Raw genomic sequence first — 23470 nt, 5'->3', positions numbered from 1 at the left:
GTCGAGGGCGCACCCATCTACAGGGTCCGTAGAATTTTGGACATGCGTCCTCGGGGCCGTGGTCACCAGTACCTCGTAGATTGGGAGGGGTACGGTCCTGAGGAGAGGAGTTGGGTTCCCTCTCGGGACGTGCTGGACCGTGCGCTGATCGAGGATTTCCTCCGTTGCCGCCAGGTTTCCTCCTCGAGTGCGCCAGGAGGCGCTCGGTGAGTGGGGGGGTACTGTCATGTACTGTCATGTTGTGTCTTGTCTCTGTCCTTTCCCTTCACCCTGTCTCCCTCTGCTGGTCGTTGTTAGGTTACCTTTTCTCCCCCTCTTTCCCCCAGCTGTGCCTTGTCTCCTCCTAACCACCTCGTCACCCCTTTTCCCACCTGTTCCCTTTTTCCCTCTGATTAGGTCCCTATATCTCTCTCTGTTTCTGCTCCTGTCCTTGTCGGATTCTTGTTTGTTGTGTTTCATGCCTGAACCAGACTGTCGTCATGTTTGCTGTAACCTTGTCTTGTCCTGTCGGAATCTGCCGGTCCGTCTGAGCCTACCTATGTTTGGTAATTAAAGAAGCTCTGTTTAAGTTAATTCGCTTTTGGGTCCTCATTCACGCACCGTAACAGTTGCAAATGAGAACTTGTTCTCAACTAGCCTACCTGGTTAAATAAAGGTGAAATAAAAAAATAAAATAAAATAAAATCTCACTGGTCATCCCCAAAGCCAACACCTAATTTGTCCGCCTTTCCTTCCAGTTCTCTGCTGCCAGTGACTGGAACGAATTGCAAAAATTGCTGAAGCTGGAGACTTACATTTCCCTCACCAACTTTAAACATCAGCTATCTGAGCAGCTAACCGATCACTGCAGCTATACATAGTCCATCTGTAAATAGCCCACCCAATCTACCTACCTCATCCCCATATTGTTTTTATTTACTTTGCTGCTCTTCTGCACACCAGTATCACTACTTACACACCATCATCTGCTCATCATCATCTGCTCATCTATCACTCCAGTGTTAATCTGCTAAATTGTAATTACTTTGCTACTATGGCCTATTTATTGCCTTACCTCCTCATGCCATTTGCACACACTGTATATAGACTTCTATTTTTTTTCTTCTATTATATAATTGACTGTACTCTTGTTTATTCCATGTGTAACTCTGTGTTGTTGTTTGTGTCGCACTGCTTTGCTTTATCTTGGCCAGGTCGCAGTTGTAAATGAGAACTTGTTCTCAACTAGCTTACCTGGTTAAATAAAGGTGAAATAAAAAATAAATAAAAAACAATCCTACAGTAGTTATTGTGGTCAAATTTGTCTCCACTTTTGTGGATTGTGGTGATCATTCCTTGGTTCTAAATATTGGTGAATATGCCAGACCTGTGGGTGATAAAGAGTTTAGCCAATTGGAATTTGTGGTCTGTATATTTTATCATTTCATTTTGGATACCATCAACCCCACAGGCCTTTTTGGGTTGGAGGGTTTGTATTTTGTCCTGCAGTTCATTCTCTCTCTCTCTCTCTCTCTCTCTCTCTCTCTCTCTTACTCTCACTCTCCCTCTCCCTATCCCCCCACCTCTCTCTCTCTCTCTCTCTTACTCTCACTCTCCCTCTCTCTCTCCCCCCACCTCGCTCTCTCTCTCTCTCTCTCTCTCTCTCTCCCCACCTCTCTCTCTCTCTCTCTCTCTCTTACTCTCACTCTCCCTCTCTCTCTACCCCCACCTCTCACTCTCTCTCTCTCTCTCTCTCCCCACCTCTCTCTCTCTCTCTCTCTCTCTCTCTCTCTCTCCCCACCTCTCTCTCTCCCCCACCTCTCTCTCTCTCTCTCTCTCTCTCTCTACAGAAATTCTGGAGGGGGGTGTCCAGATCGTCAACAACAGGTTCCTGAGCTATGGTCCCTGGGTGAACTGGGATGACATTGTGAGGGACAGGGATAGGGCGAAGGCTCCCATTGACATCCAGTACAATGGTCAGAGAGGTCAGTGTCTGTCCTCTAGAGTAGGTGGTTAGAGCCTGATCTGGAAAATGCTAAAAGAGATCAGGATTCCAGTTGAGATTCCAAACTCTGGCTAGACCATAAACTTTGACCTCTTTGACCTCTGTTCTTGGGTTAGCCATTGGCTGCTATATCTGACTGATAATGATGTTCCATGTGTGTAGGGCCTTGTCACCCTTCATGTGGGGAGAACTGCTGGGGGTCTGGTGAAGAACACTGCCAGATCTGTGAGTTCTCTGCCTCCTTTTCATCTGGGTGTGCCACCTCTCATTCTATCTCTTTCTTTTTCTCTCTCTCTCTTACCGTCTTGTCATATATTGCCACATGCTTTCCTAAACTATCCTGTCACTGACCTCCCTCTCTGTACCCCTCAGTGACTAAGACGGTGTGCGCCCCTCAGTGTAACGGCCGCTGTTTTGGGACAAGCCCCAGGGACTGCTGTCACATAGAGTGTGCAGGGGGCTGCACTGCGTCTCAGGACATGGACTGCTTTGTGAGTGCCTTTCTGTCTTTCCTACAGAGAAGCTAGTCATTCAGAAAGGAGTAGTGATTTAACAGTCATTTAACCTTAATGTCTGAATAGAGAGTCCACAGCCGCGTCGTCACCATTGTTACATATATCGGAACCTAATTTGATTGGCTACGTATTGAGTTATCAAGTCGTGGGCGTATGTCAGAACACCTACTGTATGGCACGCGCAGCTTTGAGGCTTTTAACTGTGTAGCACAGTTCTGTAACAGCTGATGAAGTAGCTCATTTACAGTAAGAAAGCTAATATAGATAACTTCATGAGAAGGTTCATGATTCATTCTAAATTGTATGTGTGTGTGTCTACCTTCCTACTCTCAGGCGTGCCGTCACTTCAACAACTCAGGCTCCTGTGTGCCCCAGTGTCCCCAGACTCTGATCTACAACAAGCAGACGTTTCAGATGGAGACGAACCCCAACGCCAAGTATCAGTACGGATCCATCTGTGTCTCCCACTGCCCCCGTGAGTACCCTTGTGTGTGTGTGTGTTTTTGTCTTTATTCTCATATTATTTTTCTTGTGTTCTCGTACTAAACTGGGATCTGGGTATTTTTCTTAACACTGAACCAGCCAAGTGACATCTAGAAGATCCAAGCCACTGCATGGTTCTGAATTCATGTGAATAGATGCCTCTGTCTCTTCTTCTCCTCTGCCCTCTTTCCCCCATACAGCCCACTTCGTGGTGGACGGCAGCTCCTGTGTGAGCGGTTGTCCTCCAGACAAGAAGGAGGTGGAGAGGAGTGGTCAGAGGCAGTGTGAGCTCTGTGGAGGGCTGTGCCCTAAAGGTAATCCAACACAGTCAATACACTAACACACCCTGGCCCAATCCCAGATATTCTCTCCTCGATTCCTCTCTCCTCGCCTACTTCTCCAGCCACGTTGGAGGTGAAGGTCCCTCTGAGTTTTGAGAAGGAGGAAAGGATGTGAGGATATTGAGAAATAGTCCCTGTAGTGGATACATTCACGTTCAATGGTTGATTTGTAGCTGCTAAATTAAGGTTGTTTGTGCAGGAATTTTATGCTGTTATTTTTGGTAGTTTGGACATGATTCATGATTAGAGAGTGATTCTTCATACACAAGCCTGCAAGGGTTGCCTGAGCACAGAGACAGATTGATTCATTGATTGATTGATCCCAAACTAGCCTGTGAGGGCACAGGGCCTGAGCACAGACAGACGGTGGACTCCAGTAACATTGACAGCTTCATCAACTGCACCAAGATACAGGGCAGTCTGCACTTCCTGGTCACAGGGATTCTTGGGTAAGTGAGTTCATTGCACTGGAAGCGTTGTAGTTTGATTGCTGCATTACGTAGCATTATCAGTACATGAACAGTAGATGTGCTCTGTGTATTGTTCAGTGATGACTATAAGAATATCCCACCTTTGGACCCTAAGAAGCTGGAAGTCTTCCGCTCTGTGCAGGAGATAACAGGTGTGTGTTTGTCTGTTTCTGTGTGTGTGTGCCTTTAGAGGTCTGTTACTAATCTCAAACTTTGCTTTTTTCCCTCTCCTACAGTATGTTGCTTTGTTGTTATACAGTATAACCAGAAATTGAAATCACAGTTTGTCCACCTTCTTACAGTCAGAGTCTGTCCAGCATGTGACTGTGTATATTTGCATTTGTGTAAACTATGTTTGCTTGCCCATTGTCTGATGTCCAGATATCCTAGCCATCCAGTCGTGGCCTAAAGAGCTATCAGATCTGTCAGTGTTCTCCAGTCTTACCACCATACAGGGCAGATCTCTTCACAAGTAAGGTTGCGTGTGTGTGTGTGTGTGTGTGTGTGTGTGTGTGTGTGTGTGTGTGTGTGTGTGTGTGTGTGTGTGTGTGTGAAAGAAAGTCCATATTTCTATATAACTCAAATATGTCATTCTGTTTTGTGACATGTCATTTAATCCACCCAGTCTGTCCTCTGTTTGCTTTAATAATACCAGAGGCTGCTTTTTCGTCAACAGCTCATGTCATGCATGTCACTAGAGTATGTAATCTCTCTATCTCTCTTTATGTGCCTCACCTTCCTGTCCACTATGCTCCTGATGTCCCTCTCCAGCGCAAAGAGGTATGGCCTGAGCTGTGTGTGACTCCGTAACTTTTTGCTAAACCAAAGCATGGCCTAACACAGATAGTTGTTACTGGTGTTGCAGTATCTTAATGAAACTACCTATTGCAGTTTTAGCTTCTACCACAAATACATGTTTATTTAATTGAATGTGTTGTTCTAGTCTCCTTCTGAGGTTTAAGGATGCTTTTTTTCCATTAGAGGTAAATTGATGATGCAGTATGTGGCTGCCTTTAGACAGGCAGCCCAATTCTGATATTTCTTCCTCTAATTGGTCTTTTGACCAGTCAAATCAGATCTTTTCACATCACCTCTTTTTCACAGCTGATCTGATTGGTCAAGAGACCAATTAGTTTAAAAAAAGATCAGAATTGGGCTGCCTGTCTAAATGCAGCCAGGTATTTTCTCACCAATTGTGTTGTGATCTTTTTGTCAGAATTTCGAAAAAATACAGATTCCGATTTTGACACACTGAACCATTCACACCAAGTCCGATGCGTTTTTCCCTCCACAAATTGAAAATTTGTCAGAACGTCACCACTGCTGTGGTCATTCTCAGGTGCAAAATGTTCAATTTGATCGAAGTGGCAAGAGAGGATGCAGTATTGAGAGAAAAATCATATACGACAGGAACAAATGATATACTACTGGAACAAATGATATACTACTGGAACAAATGATATACTACTGGAACAAATTATATACTACTGGAACAAATTATATACTACTGGAACAAATGATATACTATACTACTGGAACAAATGATATACTACTGGAACAAATGATATACTACTGGAACAAATGATATACTATACTACTGGAACAAATGATATACTACTGGAACAAATGATATACTACTGGAACAAATGATATACTACTGGAACAAATGATATACTACTGGAACAAATTATATACTACTGGAACAAATGATATACTACTGGAACAAATGATATACTACTGGAACAAATGATATACTACTGGAACAAATGATATACTACTGGAACAAATGATATACTACTGGAACAAATGATATACTACTGGAACAAATGATATACTACTGGAACAAATGATATACTACTGGAACAAATGATATACTACTGGAACAAATGATATACTACTGGAACAAATGATATACTACTGGAACAAATGATATACTACTGGAACAAATGATATACTACTGGAACAAATGATATACTACTGGAACAAATGATATACTACTGGAACAAATTATATACTACTGGAACAAATGATATACTACTGGAACAAATGATATACTACTGGAACAAATGATATACTACTGGAACAAATGATATACTACTGGAACAAATGATATACTACTGGAACAAATGATATACTACTGGAACAAATGATATACTACTGGAACAAATGATATACTACTGGAACAAATGATATACTACTGGAACAAATGATATACTACTGGAACAAATGATATACTACTGGAACAAATGATATACTACTGGAACAAATGATATACTACTGGAACAAATTATATACTACTGGAACAAATGATATACTACTGGAACAAATTATATACTACTGGAACAAATTATATACTACTGGAACAAATGATATACTACTGGAACAAATGATATACTACTGGAACAAATGATATACTACTGGAACAAATGATATACTACTGGAACAAATGATATACTACTGGAACAAATTATATACTACTGGAACAAATGATATACTACTGGAACAAATTATATACTACTGGAACAAATGATATACTACAGGAACAAATGATATACTACTGGAACAAATTATATACTACTGGAACAAATGATATACTACTGGAACAAATTATATACTACAGGAACAAATGATATACTACTGGAACAAATGATATACTACTGGAACAAATGATATACTACTGGAACAAATTATATACTACTGGAACAAATGATATACTACTGGAACAAATGATATACTACTGGAACAAATGATATACTACTGGAACAAATGATATACTACTGGAACAAATGATATACTACTGGAACAAATGATATACTACTGGAACAAATGATATACTACTGGAACAAATGATATACTACTGGAACAAATGATATACTACTGAAAATATTAGGATAGGCTATTCATCCAATAGGATGAATCATGAAAGGAGCTTGGCTTTGTTGCACCCCATTTATTAAGAGAGGAAACGTAAAAATGGCACCTGTCGTCAGTCCTCGCACATACGCTGACCATCATGACACATGCTGCATACACTTTTCTTTCTATCTGGTTAAAGAGAATTAGCCAACTCACACACACACACACCTAAAAGAACTTGTCAATCAAAGCCGCCTGCAGCGCATCTCACATAAGCAAATCACATTTATTCTTTCCCAAACTGTATTAAAAACATTACCTTAGCTTCAAAGGGTAATGCTAAATCAAGGGTAATGCGAAATCAAGGGTAATGCTAAATCAAGGGTAATGCTAAATCAATGTAGCCTATCATATAAATTGACGAGGAAAGATTTAAGGGGGCTATATGACGATGAAACTAACAACCATTAGAAAATAGAATCACAGGCATGCAACCTCTCCATAGCCTAATGATCAGCCTGTCCATAGCCTAATGGTCAGCCTGTCCATAGCCTAATGGTCAGCCTGTCCATAGCCTAATGGTCAGCCTGTCCATAGCCTAATGGTCAGCCTGTCCATAGCCTAATGGTCAGCCTGTCCATAGCCTAATGATCAGCCTGTCCATAGCCTCATTATCAGCCTGTCCATAGCCTAATGATCAGCCTGTCCATAGCCTAATGATCAGCCTGTCCATAGCATTCTAATGATCAGCCTGTCCATAGCCTAATGATCAGCCTGTCCATAGCCTAATGATCAGCCTGTCCATAGCCTAATGATCAGCCTGTCCATAGCCTAATGATCAGCCTGTCCATAGCCTAATGATCAGCCTGTCCATAGCCTAATGATCAGCCTGTCCATAGCATTCTAATGATCAGCCTGTCCATAGCCTAATGATCAACCTCTCCATAGCCTAATGATCAGCCTGTCCATAGCCTAATGATCAGCCTGTCCATAGCCTAATGATCAGCCTGTCCATAGCCTAATGATCAGCCTGTCCATAGCCTAATGATCAGCCTGTCCATAGCATTCTAATGATCAGCCTGTCCATAGCCTAATGATCAGCCTGTCCATAGCCTAATGATCAGCCTGTCCATAGCCTAATGATCAGCCTGTCCATAGCCTAATGATCAGCCTGTCCATAGCCTAATGATCAGCCTGTCCATAGCCTAATGATCAGCCTGTCCATAGCCTAATGGTCAGCCTGTCCATAGCCTAATGATCAGCCTGTCCATAGCCTAATGATCAGCCTGTCCATAGCCTAATGATCAGCCTGTCCATAGCCTAATGGTCAGCCTGTCCATAGCCTAATGATCAGCCTGTCCATAGCCTAATGGTCAACCTGTCCATAGCCTAATGATCAGCCTGTCCATAGCCTAATGATCAGCCTGTCCATAGCCTAATGATCAGCCTGTCCATAGCATTCTAATGATCAGCCTGTCCATAGCCTAATGGTCAGCCTGTCCATAGCATTCTAATGATCAGCCTGTCCATAGCCTAATGATCAGCCTGTCCATAGCCTAATGATCAGCCTGTCCATAGCCTAATGGTCAGCCTGTCCATAGCCTAATGATCAGCCTGTCCATAGCCTAATGATCAGCCTGTCCATAGCCTAATGATCAGCCTGTCCATAGCATTCTAATGATCAGCCTGTCCATAGCCTAATGGTCAGCCTGTCCATAGCCTAATGATCAGCCTGTCCATAGCCTAATGATCAGCCTGTCCATAGCATTCTAATGATCAGCCTGTCCATAGCCTAATGATCAGCCTGTCCATAGCATTCTAATGATCAGCCTGTCCATAGCCTAATGATCAGCCTGTCCATAGCATTCTAATGATCAGCCTGTCCATAGCCTAATGGTCAGCCTGTCCATAGCCTAATGATCAGCCTGTCCATAGCATTCTAATGATCAGCCTGTCCATAGCATTCTAATGATCAGCCTGTCCATAGCATTCTAATGATCAGCCTGTCCATAGCATTCTAATGATCAGCCTGTCCATAGCCTAATGATCAGCCTGTCCATAGCATTCTAATGATCAGCCTGTCCATAGCCTAATGATCAGCCGTTGATACATTTCAGTGAAGCATTTGATACTTTAATTTGAGTTTTTTTTTATCTAAATCTGTTCAACCATTTATTGAAAAGTTTTTTTTGTCTCTGTCTTTTAGGGTTGCCTATAACACAAGTAGTCTAGGCCTAGATTAACTTTAGCAGGCCTATGATATATAGCCTCATACACTTTACATGCTACATGCTATATGATTGATGGATGAATATATCCTTGAATATAGTCTTCTTCACTGTTCCCTTCTTGCACAATTCATGGACCTCCGCCTCCCTCTCACTAGCCCTTGAATGTGTAGCCTATATATAGATAATGAACAGTTTATTAGGTACACCCATCTACTACTGGGTTGGACACCCCCTGTGCTTCAAGAACAGCCTGAATTCATTATGGCATGGAAACGTTCCTCAAAAACATTCCCCGAACCATTACACCACCACCACCAGCCTGTACCGTTGACACCAGGCAGGACGGGGCCATGGAGCTGCTTCTTCATGTTTTGAGCCGATAGGAGTGGAACCCGGTGGGGTCATCTGCTGTAACTTATTTTAAGCATTTTTTTAACTAAGGTCTATTCAAGGAGAGTAGTATCAATTGGTTGTCTTGCTTGCTGAATGGCTATACAATAGGCTACAGTGTTGGCAATGAACTGGAGGGGAAGTTTGAATGGAAAGAGTGACGTGTGGCTCTGGTGTGGTGGGATCACATTGGCTAAATTGATACATTGCTGCACAGCAAATGTAAAAATATATATATTTATTAATCAATTCACACAACGAAGCCACAGACCTGTCAGTGGCTGTGTCCCAGATAACAATTTCTATTTCTATCAACAGTTTATTTTCTCGTGCAAAAAGACGCAAAAATCAAACCTGTTCCAAATAAATAAGAATTGATGGATTGCGGCAAGACAATATTTAGCAATTGGTGTGAACAGTGTCATAAACAAGACGTGCTCGTATTTTCTGAATAAGGAACTTGGTGAGAAAGGGCCTTTAGAGGTTGTTTTACTTCTGTTTTCCTCTTACCAATCTCAAACTTTGCTTTTCTCCTCTCCTCCAGGCGTTTCTCTCTGATGGTCATGCGTGTTGCGTCCATCACCTCTCTAGGTCTGCGTTCCCTGAGAGAGATCAGTGACGGCAACGTGTACCTCAGCCACAACGCCAAACTGTGTTACCACCACACCGTCAACTGGACACGCCTGTTCACCGGGCACTCCACAAGCCTCAACGACATCAAGGACAACAGGCCTCTGAGAGAGTGTGGTGAGACATCTCAGCTACTAGCTGTTTCAATCTTGCAGGGCCATATTCTGACCTGAGATCTGCACGTTGAATTCCAATTTTCGAGTTGACTTTAATTATGATTCAAGTGAAAGTCAGAGATGCATGTACTTATCTCAACACTGAATCATGTTGTTGTTGTTTACAGTTGAGGAGGATCACGTTTGTGACCCACTGTGTTCAGACTCAGGCTGCTGGGGCCCGGGGCCTGACCAGTGTCTCTCCTGCAGGAACCACAGCCGAGACTCTACCTGTGTGGCCCACTGCAACTTCTACACAGGGTCAGTGGGAGTGTGTGTGTTACTTGTGTGTGAGGTGTGAGAGAGATTAAAATTGAGATAGAGAGTTGGCTGTGTGTGTGTGTGTGTGCGTGCGTGCGTGCGTGCGTGTGCGTGCGTGCGTTTAACCATCTGTTGTGTCCCTCCACCACCAGTCAGCCCAGGGAGTTTGCGGGGCCAAAGGGGGAGTGTGTCGCATGTCATCCAGAATGCCAACCGCAGTATGGGAGGGATAGCTGCACTGGACCGGTACACAAACTCTCTCACTCTATCTCGCTTGGTATTCTATCTCTTTCGTCCCATCTCTCACTCTCTATCTCTCTCTCTTGTCCTCTTGATGTCTCTCTCAAGCTCCCTATCAACTAAACCTCACTGCTAGCTTCACATATACAGTCTATAAGTGAAATGACAAAGGATATTGGCTGAGATCTAATACTTTGACACTTTTCTTGGCTTTTCATTCTCTCATTCGTCAGATGATTGTGGTGCATGACTCTGTACTGTAGCAGCCAACTCAGTCATGAAACATCTCCTCCCACATAGTTTCTACATTAGTCTCTGTAAACATGGGCTTTTCTGTGATATTACTGGACTGTCAAATATAAGGCGATATAGGCATTTGTTTGCTTTTGGCTTATCAGCATTTCTCCCTAATCTTATAGGACATTGTATTGTAACTTTAAACGGTGATGACTCATTCGGAAGGTAACCCACACACACCTTTCCACATCACATACCCTGCACATGACGTCATCCACCTCAATGTAATGGGAATAACACCAGGCCTCACCAAAAGGGTTGGACTATTTCCTCCTTCCTTTTAGGATTTCATATTTATTTTCATCCTGGGCTGCAGTATATTGGTCCATTAGATATCACAAATCACATCGATATCTGTTTCTGTTTCTTGTTCTGGCTGAGTGTAAAAAAATGTGTTTGAGAGATACATTAGAGAAAGACTGTTGTATTATTTAACTGTTCATTAATATAATGGATAAAATTACCTCTTTTCTGACATTGGTAAGTGATTTCTCTCTCTCCATCACCCCCCTCTCTCCTTTTTTCTCCCCCTCCCTCTCTCTCTTTCCAACACCCCCCTCTCTCCTTCTTTCTCCCCCTCCCTCTCTCTCTTTCCAACACCCCCTCTCTCCTTCTTTCTCCCCCTCCCTCTCTCTCTTTCCAACACCCCCCTCTCTCCTTCTTTCTCCCCCTCCCTCTCTCTCTTTCCAACACCCCCTCTCTCCTTCTTTCTCCCCCTCCCTCTCTCTCTCTCCATCACCCCCTCTCTCCTTCTTTCTCCCCTCCCCTCCCTGTCTCACTCTCCCCTCCCTCTCTCTCTCCATCACCCTCCTCTCTCCTTATTTCTCCCCCTCCCTGTCTCACACTCCCCTCCCTCTCTCTCTCTCCCTTCCCCCCATTTCTCTCCCTCTCTCAGGGGTCTGATGAGTGTGTGATGTGTTCCAGTCTGAGAGACGGTCCTCACTGTGTGTTCTCCTGCCCCAGTGGGGTGAACGGAGAGAACGGGCAGTTCATCTACAAATACCCCAACAAGGACAGCTACTGTGAGCCCTGCCATGTCAACTGCACACAGGGGTGAGCGTGTGTGTGTGTGTGTGTGTGTGTGTGTGTGTGTGTGTGTGTGTGTGTGTGTGTGTGTGTGTGTGTGTGTGTGTGTGTGTGTGTGTGTGTGTGTGTGTGTGTGTGTGTGTGCAGTAGAGTGACACTGTGCATCTTGTTGCAGGTGTTCTGGTCCAGGGTTGAGTGACTGTATAGACAACACTAGACAGTCCACTAGGTGAGTGTCTCTCCCTGCTGGTGATTATATACACACACACACCACTCAAACACACACACAAACACACTCAAACACACACCAGACATTTACATATTTTTCTCCTGTAGCACTCAGATCACAGGAATAGCTTTGGGAGTGCCGGCTGCCCTCATAGTATGCCTGGCATTGTTTGTGTTGGGCATGCTGTACCACCGTGGCCGGGCCATCCGCAGGAAGAGAGCCATGAGGAGGTACCTGAAGAGTGAGGAGGTGAGGTTGAAAGATATATGTCAAATTCAATAGAATATATCTCTACAACATAACTGAAAGGAAGTCTGCAGAGTCGTGGGACACATTGGACATATCCAAAAGATCTTTCCAAACTCGCAGTATAAATGTAACAGGTCTGTGTGTGTTATTAAAAGAGTTTTGAGCCGCTGGGGCCAGGAGAGAAAGGGGCTAACGTTCATGCCCGGATCCTGAGGGCCCCAGAGCTGAAGAAGGTCAAAGCCCTTGGCTCTGGAGTGTTTGGTACTGTACACAAAGGCCTGTGGATCCCTGAGGGAGACTCCGTGAAGATTCCTGTAGCCATTAAGACCATCCAGGACCACACAGGCAGACAGACCTTCACTGAGATCACTGATGTAAGAACCACACACTCATAACACACCGACACTCAGTAACAATACTAACGTCTGATTCCTAGTCACCAGATATGTTTGTGTAATGGAGGTGGGTTTTATTGAAGAGTAACCTTGCATGAGACATAAATACTTGTGCTAACTCCATGAACTAATGCCTGGGCTTTAGCTCACTAAGCTAACACAGTCTTGTGGTGTGTAGGAGATCCTGTCTGATTCCCTCTCCCTCTCTCTCTCTTGCGCTCTTGTTCTCTCTGTGTGTCCTCCTTTGCAGCACATGTTGTCCATGGGCAGTCTAGACCACCCGTATATTGTCAGGCTCTTAGGTGTCTGTCCAGGTGCCAGTCTACAGCTGGTCACCCAGCTCAGCAGCCAGGGGTCCTTACTGAAGCACATCAGGCACCACAGGGACAACCTGGATCCACAGAGGCTTCTCAACTGGTGTGTACAGATAGCTAAGGTGAGGTCATGATCACTAAAGGGTAGAACCATTTTTGGTTCCAGGTGGTTTTCCCCTCAAAGAACCCAGAACCCTTTAAGGGTGTTTTCACATACAGTATAGTCCTCTTTAAGATAAATGATCTCAGTCCTCCTTAAAGTGAACTCTGGGGTAAAATAAAGCAAAATAACTAAGTTCTCTTTGTATTCACACTGCCCTTGCCTTTGAATTTGGACTCAACCCTTTTGCCTGTTCACTTCACCTATTGTGTGGTTCCAGTCCTCTTTGCATTCACATTGCTATATTTAGAAAGGAACCAAAATCTTTTTCCAACATTCACTCAATGCACTCTGGGTTTTTCCAATGTACAGGACAGACCATTCCATCAAAACGTGTTATCGGACAGCTAGACATACTGTACCTACAGTACTTACATTTTGGAAGCTAATAGATTGCATTTAGTTAAAAGATGAGACAATTGTAATCAGAAGATACTATTAACATGTAAATATTATTGGTAACAGAATAAATAACAGAATAATAACTGCAGACAATATAATGTTATATTGATTTTGTACCCTATGGTGTGATTCTCACCAAATATGTTGTTGTTGTCACGAACCGGCTCAAAGCCCGTAACAAAGGGAGACAACGTGGAGATAAGGAGTAACAAAAGATATTTATTAACTAAAGCAACTAAGGAAAATATACAATGATGTGTGTAATCAGTAATCAGTAGCGTAAGTGAGTGTTTTGCATGCATGAATGTGATAATGCAGGGTGTTGAAAGGTGCCAAAGCAAACAAACAAAAAGCCAACAAGAACCACAACACAATCTACAAATGTCTGCATGGAGAGAGTCTCCTCCATGAATGGGGAAGGGGTGTATTTATCCTGGGAAACACCTGGGCCCAGGTGTTTCCCATGTAGCTGACGACCCTCTCAACTCCGCCCACCGGCATCCTAATAAGGAAACAAGAACAAAGACAAAATACGGCAGACAGAGTGGGAGGGTCGTCACATTGTCTTCTCACACTATTCAAACCCCACAATAGAGTAAACAGTTTATTACACTGCTGTATTGTAGCCTATAGATCACATTTAGCAAACAAATAATCTGAACTAAAAACTCAGATTATCCCGCAAACCTGTACATCCTCTTCTCTCTTTAGTGGCACCAACGTGAGGGGTTATGTCAGGGGGAACAATGCTGCAGAAGTCTAGTGTGAGGGGTTATGTCAGGGGGAACAATGCTGTAGAAGTCTAGTGTGAGGGGTTATGTCAGGGGGAACAATGCTGCAGAAGTCTAGTGTGAGGGGTTATGTCAGGGGGAACAATGCTGTAGAAGTCTACTGTGAGGGGTTATGTCAGGGGGAACAATGCTGTAGAAGTCTAGTGTCAGGGGTTATGTCAGGGGGAACAATGCTGTAGAAGTCTAGTGTGAGGGGTTATGTCAGGGGGAACAATGCTGCAGAAGTCTAGTGTGAGGGGTTATGTCAGTGGGAACAATGCTGTAGAAGTCTAGTGTCAAGGGTTATGTCAGGGGGAACAATGCTGTAGAAGTCTAGTGTGAGGGGTTATGTCAAATCAAATCAAATCAAATTTTATTTGTCACATACACATGGTTAGCAGATGTTAATGCGAGTGTAGCGAAATGCTTGTGCTTCTAGTTCCGACAATGCAGTAATAACAAGTAATCTAACTAACAATTCCAAAACTACTGTCTTGTACACAGTGTAAGGGGATAAAGAATATGTACATAAGGATATATGAATGAGTGATGGTACAGAGCAGCATAGGCAAGATACAGTAGATGGTATCGAGTACAGTATGTACAAATGAGATGAGTATGTAAACAAAGTGGCATAGTATAAAGTGGCTAGTGATACATGTATTACATAAGGATACCGTCGATGATATAGAGTACAGTATATACGTATGCATATGAGATGAATAATGTAGGGTAAGTAACATTTATATAAGGTAGCATTGTTTAAAGTGGCTAGTGATATATTTACATCATTTCCCATCAATTCCCATTATTAAAGTGGCTGGAGTTGAGTCAGTGTCAGTGTGTTGGCAGCAGCCACTCAGTGTTAGTGGTGGCTGTTTAACAGTCTGATGGCCTTGAGATAGAAGCTGTTTTTCAGTCTCTCGGTCCCAGCTTTGATGCACCTGTACTGACCTCGCCTTCTGGATGATAGCGGGGTGAACAGGCAGTGGCTCGGGTGGTTGATGTCCTTGATGATCTTTATGGCCTTCCTGTGACATCGGGTGGTGTAGGTGTCCTGGAGGGCAGGTAGTTTGCCCCCGGTGATGCGTTGTGCAGACCTCACTACCCTCTGGAGAGCCTTACGGTTGAGGGCGGTGCAGTTGCCATACCAGGCGGTGATACAGCCCGCCAGGATGCTCTCGATTGTGCATCTGTAGAAGTTTGTGAGTGCTTTTGGTGACAAGCCGAATTTCTTCAGCCTCCTGAGGTTGAAGAGGCGCTGCTGCGCCTTCTTCACGATGCTGTCTGTGTGAGTGGACCAATTCAGTTTGTCTGTGATGTGTACGCCGAGGAACTTAAAACTTGCTACCCTCTCCACTACTTTTCCATCGATGTGGATAGGGGGGTGTTCCCTCTGCTGTTTCCTGAAGTCCACAATCATCTCCTTAGTTTTGTTGACGTTGAGTGTGAGGTTATTTTCCTGACACCACACTCCGAGGGCCCTCACCTCCTCCCTGTAGGCCGTCTCGTCGTTGTTGGTAATCAAGCCTACCACTGTTGTGTCGTCTGCAAACTTGATGATTGAGTTGGAGGCGTGCGTGGCCACGCAGTCGTGGGTGAACAGGGAGTACAGGAGAGGGCTCAGAACGCACCCTTGTGGGGCCCCAGTGTTGAGGATCAGCGGGGAGGAGATGTTGTTGCCTACCCTCACCACCTGGGGGCGGCCCGTCAGGAAGTCCAGTACCCAGTTGCACAGGGCGGGGTCGAGACCCAGGGTCTCGAGCTTGATGACGAGCTTGGAGGGTACTATGGTGTTGAATGCCGAGCTGTAGTCGATGAACAGCATTCTCACATAGGTATTCCTTTTGTCCAGATGGGTTAGGGCAGTGTGCAGTGTGGTTGAGATTGCATCGTCTGTGGACCTATTTGGGCGGTAAGCAAATTGGAGTGGGTCTAGGGTGTCAGGTAGGGTGGAGGTGATATGGTCCTTGACTAGTCTCTCAAAGCACTTCATGATGACGGATGTGAGTGCTACGGGGCGGTAGTCGTTTAGCTCAGTTACCTTAGCTTTCTTGGGAACAGGAACAATGGTGGCCCTCTTGAAGCATGTGGGAACAGCAGACTGGTATAGGGATTGATTGAATATGTCCGTAAACACACCGGCCAGCTGGTCTGCGCATGCTCTGAGGGCGCGGTCAGGGGGAACAATGCTGTAGAAGTCTAGTGTGAGGGGTTATGTCAGGGGGAACAATGCTGTAGAAGTCTAGTGTGAGGGGTTATGTCAGGGGGAACAATGCTGCAGAAGTCTAGTGTGAGGGGTTATGTCAGGGGGAACAATGCTGTAGAAGTCTAGTGTGAGGGGTTATGTCAGGGGGAACAATGCTGTAGAAGTCTAGTGTGAGGGGTTATGTCAGGGGGAACAATGCTGCAGAAGTCTAGTGTCAGGGGGAACAATGCTGTAGAAGTCTAGTGTGAGGGGTTATGTCAGGGGGAACAATGCTGTAGAAGTCTAGTGTGAGGGGCTATGTCAGGGGGAACAATGCTGTAGAAGTCTAGTGTGAGGGGTTATGTCAGGGGGAACAATGCTGTAGAAGTCTAGTGTGAGGGGTTATGTCAGGGGGAACAATGCTGTAGAAGTCTAGTGTGAGGGGTTATGTCAGGGGGAACAATGCTGTAGAAGTCTAGTGTGAGGGGTTATGTCAGGGGGAACAATGCTGTAGAAGTCTAGTGTGAGGGGCTATGTCAGGGGGAACAATGCTGTAGAAGTCTAGTGTGAGGGGTTATGTCAGGGGGAACAATGCTGTAGAAGTCTAGTGTGAGGGGTTATGTCAGGAGGAACAATGCTGTAGAAGTCTAGTGTGAGGGGTTATGTCAGGGGGAACAATGCTGCAGAAGTCTAGTGTGTGGTGTGGGAATAATGACAAGCGAACCTGGGGGTCTTTGCGTTCACATTGTCCTAAAAAAGAGAACCAGACCGCGGAATATAAGCGAACCGAACTCAGAACACCTCTCGAGATGGTCTCAGATCAGTTCGCTTTGGGGGCTCTTGAGAGGGGTCTGAGTTCCTTTGGAGTGTTCACACTGTACAAACAATTAAGCGAACTTCACTAGGTTCACAAAAAATGTCTGAAAGGGAAAAAGTGTGAAAACACCCTAAAAACCCTTTGGTAAAAAGGTTCTACATGGAACCAAAATCCACAGTCTCACGGTTTCACAGTTATTATCATGACTCAGTGCTTTGTGGGTGACCTCTTGTGTGTCTGTCTTCAGGGCATGTATTATCTGGAGGAACACTGTATGGTGCACAGGAACCTGGCTGCGAGGAACGTGATGCTAAAGAATGATTACTTCGTCCAGATTTCTGACTACGGTGTGGCTGACCTGCTCTATCCTGATGACAAGAAATATGTCTACAGTGACAGTAACAAGGTACTCAGGACACACATTCACCGCTCCATTCACCTGGATTCATCAAGATATTGTATTTCACAAGTTGTTGTCCACAGTAAACAGACAAAATGAGCTTCTGCTTCTATGTTTCTCCCAGACTCCCATAAACATAAAATGGATGGCCCTGGAAAGCATCCTGTTCCGAACATACACTCATCAGAGTGACGTCTGGAGTTATGGTCAGACAGCATGGTCATAAGTGTCTGTCTGTCTATCCGTCTGTCCGTCTGTCCCTACATCTGTTTGTGTTAAACATCTATGTCATCATGACATAACCTCTCCCCTCTGCAGGAGTGACAGTGTGGGAGATGATGTCATTCGGAGTAGAGCCCTACGCATCCATGCAGCCCCAAGATGTCCCCGGTGTACTGGAGAAGGGAGAGCGCCTGTCCCAGCCCCACATCTGTACTATAGACGTGTACATGGTCATGGTTAAGTGTGAGTGACCTTTCAAAAGTCATGTCCACACTATGCACGTCCACACTACTGAACTGCCATGGGATAAGAGGAAAAATACTAGCACAATTTGACCATGATTTGGACCACAAATGACCACAAACGATCCTCATCAGAATATTAATGGTTGAAATGAAATGGTTTCTATTTAAATGAAAGGTATTTTCTTTCTTTTCCGTGGGGTGACTACACACCCAGCAACCTTTGGACATTGATCATTTTATTGTTTTCTAATACCAGGCTGGATGATTGATGAGAATATTCGCCCGACCTTCAAAGAACTGGCCAATGACTTTATTCGCATGGCAAGAGACCCACCTCGCTACCTTGTCATCAAGGTAAGGAAAAGATTACAGCACTTTATTCATTTTCTGTCTATTCAAGTCCTATTGACAGAAGTCTTTATTACTGACACTTTGCCTATAGGACAGAGGAGAGGCGCGGCCAGAAGAATCCCACCAACAAGACTCAGAGCTGGACAATTTGGAGGCGGGACTGGAGGACCAGGATGAGGAGGGATTGGAGGACGGTTTGGCCACCCCTCCCCTTACCCTGTCCCCATCCAGGATGTCTCGCCTGAGGATGAGCTCATATAGGGTAAATTTGATTCATCTGCACACATAACTTGAATTTCTGCACTAATCACATCTACTGAGTTACTAGTGATGGGAACACAGGCTTTCTGAAGGCTTCGGCGCTTTCACCAAATTGTGCCGGAAAACTGTTCATTACTCAGAGCTTCATTATCTGTTCACAATGCACATTAGTGACATCTGCTGGTTAACAATAAATAGCCGTGTGTGATTATCAGACGTTTTCTCTCTCCACTGTGTGTCAAAACTCTCAGTGGCGCAGCGGTAAGTCGTTACTTTAGTAGCCTGTAATCAGTTTGAATATCAGGTTCTCAACTTGCTTCCCTTTTCTGCCTTCAAGATAAAAAAACATCTAAAACTGAATTCATGGAATTATTTAGGATGCTTAAGACAGAATCTTATACTATAATAAATAAAATAAATTAATTTTAACAAAAGTACGAATCTTCGACGAAACGCAGCTTCCGACGTCATTGATCACGTGCTTCTGATGAAGCGATACGAGCATCGGCACACTGCTTCGAAAAAAACTTCTTAGCGATTTTGACGTATGCCTCGGAGCTCCGGTATCAAACGTAAAAAACACTCAAATATCAAGTTAAAAAAGGTCAGTGTGAACTTTAACCTCTTTCTCTCTCTCTTTCTCTTTCTCTCTCTCTCTCTCTCTGTCTTTGACCTCTCAGAGTGCCAGTGCCACCTTTCAGGCCGGACCAGTAGAGTACCTTCCCATGACCCCCAGCTCTGGAGAGGTCAGACACCACAACACATCACACATCACAGATAAGGAGATCTTGATATCAGGGCCATCATTTCCCACTGAGAATAGCCAGAAACAACTGGCACTAACATTTAACTGAGAGCAATACGTATTAAGACTCCACTTTGCCAAATGGCTTCACTTAAGTCACTATTATGACTAAACATTGCCAAGAGGAAATAACTGTTTCAGGAAACTCAGACACATAAATATGTTGTATCGAATTCAAGTCTCATCCCGATTCCACTGGTTCCATTTCGTGATGATGAAGATGGGGATGATGGTCTATGAATGACCATTTTCCACTTCTAACATATTCTTGAAACTCAAAGGTCTTTTCACTGTATCCTTCCTTCAGTTGTTCTCCCAGCAGTCTCGTCTGAACTCAGCGAGGACACTGTCACAGGGGTTAGAGGGAAGAGGGAGTGGCCTGGATTTTGAGCTGGCCGAGGGAGTGTCACTGAGCGGCAGCTTGCGCAGGCAGCATCCCAGAGCTGGCAGGGACAGTAGCAGTAGTACCCACCACACCTCCATCACCATGGAGCATAGGAGCCAATCTGCAGTCTCAGAGTCACACTCCAACAGGCCTGAGCAAGAGGATGAGGAGGAGGAAGATCACTATGGATATGTGCTGCCTGGAGTGTCTAACACTCCAGAGAGAGGTGAGAGGGAGAGGTGACCCCTGGATGTGCAGGCAACACACCACATGAATGTGATCAGTGTTTTATTTTTTTCCATCTATGTTGATGGAGTGATACAATTCTTAGTTATATTCTCTAATATTGCTTTCCTCCTTTATGTGGCAGATTGTCTGCTGTCTCGCCCAGCCTCCAGAAACTATCGCCCAAGTGGAACATCTCTCAGGGGCTCTAGGAGCTCCAAAAATGTGCTGTCACCGTTAGCAACTGCCCCAGACCCCACCGCGGACTATGAACAGATGACCAAACAGCCAGCCCATTTGCCCCGCTCCCCCAGAGCCACCTCTGTACAGATAGAAGGGCCTTCATCAGTGGTATGGAGGAAACAGTCCTCAACTCTCCCCTCCCCAACCTACAATATAGCACCCTCACCACTAGAGGGTGACAACACAGTGCATGGGGCCTCACAGGAGTCATCGTCAGGCACTGCTGCCACTCCTGGGGGAAGCCAGGGTTCAACAGAGACCTCTGATAGTGCAGTGGCTAGAGTAGCAGAGGGATACATGCTGCAGCCGCTGGTTGACAGGCCTTACAGTGGATCTGTTGTGTCTGACAGTGGAGGGGTGACTCAGGGGAGGCCAGAGAAAGCGTCTGTAGTGGAGTATGAATACATGGATATCCGGAGCACCACAAACACCACAGACACAGAAAGACCGATCTGGGAGAGGCGTGAGAGTGGAGCAGCTGACTTGAGGAGGACAGAGGCAGAAGAACGAGCGAGAGAAGAAGAAGGAAAGAGTCAGGAGGTAGAGGAGGAGAAAGGAAAGGAAGGGGAGGAAGTTTACCAGTACACTAACAAGCAGCCCAGACTCCTCAGAGAGAGCAGTAAAGTGGCGGGGCTCCTCCCCAAGCCCAGCCTCCTCCCCAAGCCAATGCCCAAGCCCAGCCTCCTCCCCAAGCCAAGGCCCAAACCCAGCCTCAGCCCCAATCCCAACCCCAGGCCAGATGGCTTCACAGCAGTGGAAGACAGCAAGGTGGAGGTATATGAGGAGATGCATGCCTTTGGAGGGGGCTCCCAGCGAGGGGACCACCAGGAGGCAGAGTACCAGAACCTCCCAGTCCCAGGCAAGGGGAGGGCCACCACGGCTGAGGATGGGGGCGCGGGTAGCAGCTGTGCCGGGCTAGGGTTGGGAGGGTACATCAAAGCATGCTCTGGTGTGGGAGTGGTAGAGCCGAGCAGCAACACATCGTTTGACAACCCTGACTACTGGCACAGCAGACTGTTCCTCAAGCCAGATGCTGTGCGCACATAATGATGTGGACTGAGAAAACAACAACAACCGTGACCAAGCAAGCACAGCCAGAGGTGTTTTATAGAATCATGTAACAGGCTGGGTTGCAGCTCAACCAGTAATGTAGCGCTCTTTTAGTACTGTTGAATGTGTTGTTTATAATGTAGTGTATGTATTCTCAGTTGGTTTACACATCATCCATCCAAACATCATTGAACAAAAAAACATCTGCAAAATGTCCTATGTAGCATTAATGTTATCTATCAGTTTATAGTGACATCTCAGTCTAAGAAATGTAACCAAATAGGCAGCTATATATTAAACAACAGCAAAGGATGGCCTAAGCTGTGAGCAAGAATCAATAAGTCAAAGACAAACAGAATAGTGAGAAATAGATGCACATAGATCTTAATGTACGAAGATACACAAAGCATATAGAATGTACAAAGATACACAAAGCATATAGAATGTACAAAGATACACAAAGAATATAGAATGTACAAAGATACACAAAGAATATAGAATGTACAAAGATACACAAAGAATATAGAATGTACAAAGATACACAAAGAATATAGTGTACAAAGATACACAAAGCATATAGAGTGTACAAATATACACAAAGAATATAGAATGCACAAAGATACACAAAGAATATAGAATGTGCAAAGATACACAAAGCATATAGAATGCACAAAGATACACAAAGAATATAGAATGTACAAAGATACACAAAGCATATAGAATGTACAAAGATACACAAAGAATATAGAATGTACAAAGATACACAAAGAATATAGAATGTACAAAGATACACAAAGAATATAGAATGTACAAAGATACACAAAGAATATAGTGTACAAAGATACACAAAGCATATAGAGTGTACAAATATACACAAAGAATATAGAATGCACAAAGATACACAAAGAATATAGAATGTGCAAAGATACACAAAGAATATAGAATGTACAAAGATACACAAAGAATATAGAATGTACAAAGATACACAAAGAATATAGAATGTACAAAGATACACAAAGAATATAGAATGTACAAAGATACACAAAGAATATAGTGTACAAAGATACACAAAGCATATAGAGTGTACAAATATACACAAAGAATATAGAATGCACAAAGATACACAAAGAATATAGAATGTGCAAAGATACACAAAGAATATAGAATGTACAAAGATACACAAAGAATATAGAATGTACAAAGATACACAAAGAATATAGAATGTACAAAGATACACAAAGAATATAGAATGTACAAAGATACACAAAGAATATAGAATGTACAAAGATACACAAAGAATATAGAATGTACAAAGATACACAAAGAATATAGAATGCACAAAGATACACAAAGAATATAGAATGTACAAAGATACACAAAGAATATAGAATGTACAAAGATACACAAAGAATATAGAATGTACAAAGATACACAAAGAATATAGAATGTGCAAAGATACACAAAGCATAGATACATAAAGTAGAAATAGCAGGCCAATGTACACACACTAATGGATCAAATTTGCACAGTGTTTGCACTTCAACTTGTTCCACTTCCTGGTGAAGCTGAGTTGACCTACATAGATAGAACCTCAAGGTTCCCTGGGTGTGAGGTCTGCCATGTAATGTACATTTGTAGCTTATAGTTTCCTCTATGAAATGAAGTATTCTTGATGAACATGACTGTATGGATGAATTTCAGTCATGTATTGACTATGTTATTACAAGTGTGTGTGTGTATGCGTTTTAAGTTTTAATGTTGCATGCACAAGTACAGTGAAATGCCTTTCTTGCTCACTCTAAATCCAACAATGCAGTAATCAATATCAATTTAGTACTAAAAATAACATAAGGTAGAACAAGAAAAATAAATAAATATGA

General features: G+C 43.9%; 1 protein-coding gene across 2 annotated transcripts in view; it reads left to right on the top strand.

Moving 5' to 3' along the window:
* The window catches only part of LOC110532688 (receptor tyrosine-protein kinase erbB-3), a 45720-nt gene that overhangs the window by 20882 nt on the left and 1368 nt on the right, over positions 1–23470 (top strand). Inside the window, exons 4-28 of one of the 2 annotated variants that reach the window (XR_005053322.1) lie at positions 1830–1964; positions 2147–2209; positions 2357–2475; positions 2833–2974; positions 3183–3296; positions 3655–3772; positions 3872–3945; positions 4175–4265; positions 4565–4573; positions 9815–10017; positions 10184–10316; positions 10469–10562; positions 11749–11906; positions 12055–12108; positions 12216–12357; positions 12513–12731; positions 13003–13188; positions 17651–17809; positions 17928–18009; positions 18122–18268; positions 18527–18624; positions 18713–18883; positions 19563–19628; positions 19995–20298; positions 20443–21640. Coding sequence is in view for 1 of the 2 variants with exons in the window: in XM_036988712.1 (XP_036844607.1) it covers positions 1830–1964; positions 2147–2209; positions 2357–2475; positions 2833–2974; positions 3183–3296; positions 3655–3772; positions 3872–3945; positions 4175–4265; positions 4565–4573; positions 9815–10017; positions 10184–10316; positions 10469–10562; positions 11749–11906; positions 12055–12108; positions 12216–12357; positions 12513–12731; positions 13003–13188; positions 17651–17809; positions 17928–18009; positions 18122–18268; positions 18527–18624; positions 18713–18883; positions 19563–19628; positions 19995–20298; positions 20443–21587 (4226 nt within the window). In the remaining variant the exon portion in view is untranslated. Of the gene's footprint in view, positions 1–1829; positions 1965–2146; positions 2210–2356; positions 2476–2832; positions 2975–3182; positions 3297–3654; positions 3773–3871; positions 3946–4174; positions 4266–4564; positions 4574–9814; positions 10018–10183; positions 10317–10468; positions 10563–11748; positions 11907–12054; positions 12109–12215; positions 12358–12512; positions 12732–13002; positions 13189–17650; positions 17810–17927; positions 18010–18121; positions 18269–18526; positions 18625–18712; positions 18884–19562; positions 19629–19994; positions 20299–20442; positions 23330–23470 lie in introns of those variants that run through there. The other variant, XM_036988712.1, reaches the window with a different exon arrangement.

Source organism: Oncorhynchus mykiss, chromosome 9 (genome assembly GCF_013265735.2).
Source record: "Oncorhynchus mykiss isolate Arlee chromosome 9, USDA_OmykA_1.1, whole genome shotgun sequence".
NCBI classification, from domain to species: Eukaryota; Metazoa; Chordata; class Actinopteri; order Salmoniformes; family Salmonidae; genus Oncorhynchus; species Oncorhynchus mykiss.
This window is presented reverse-complemented; position numbering and strand designations above follow the sequence as displayed.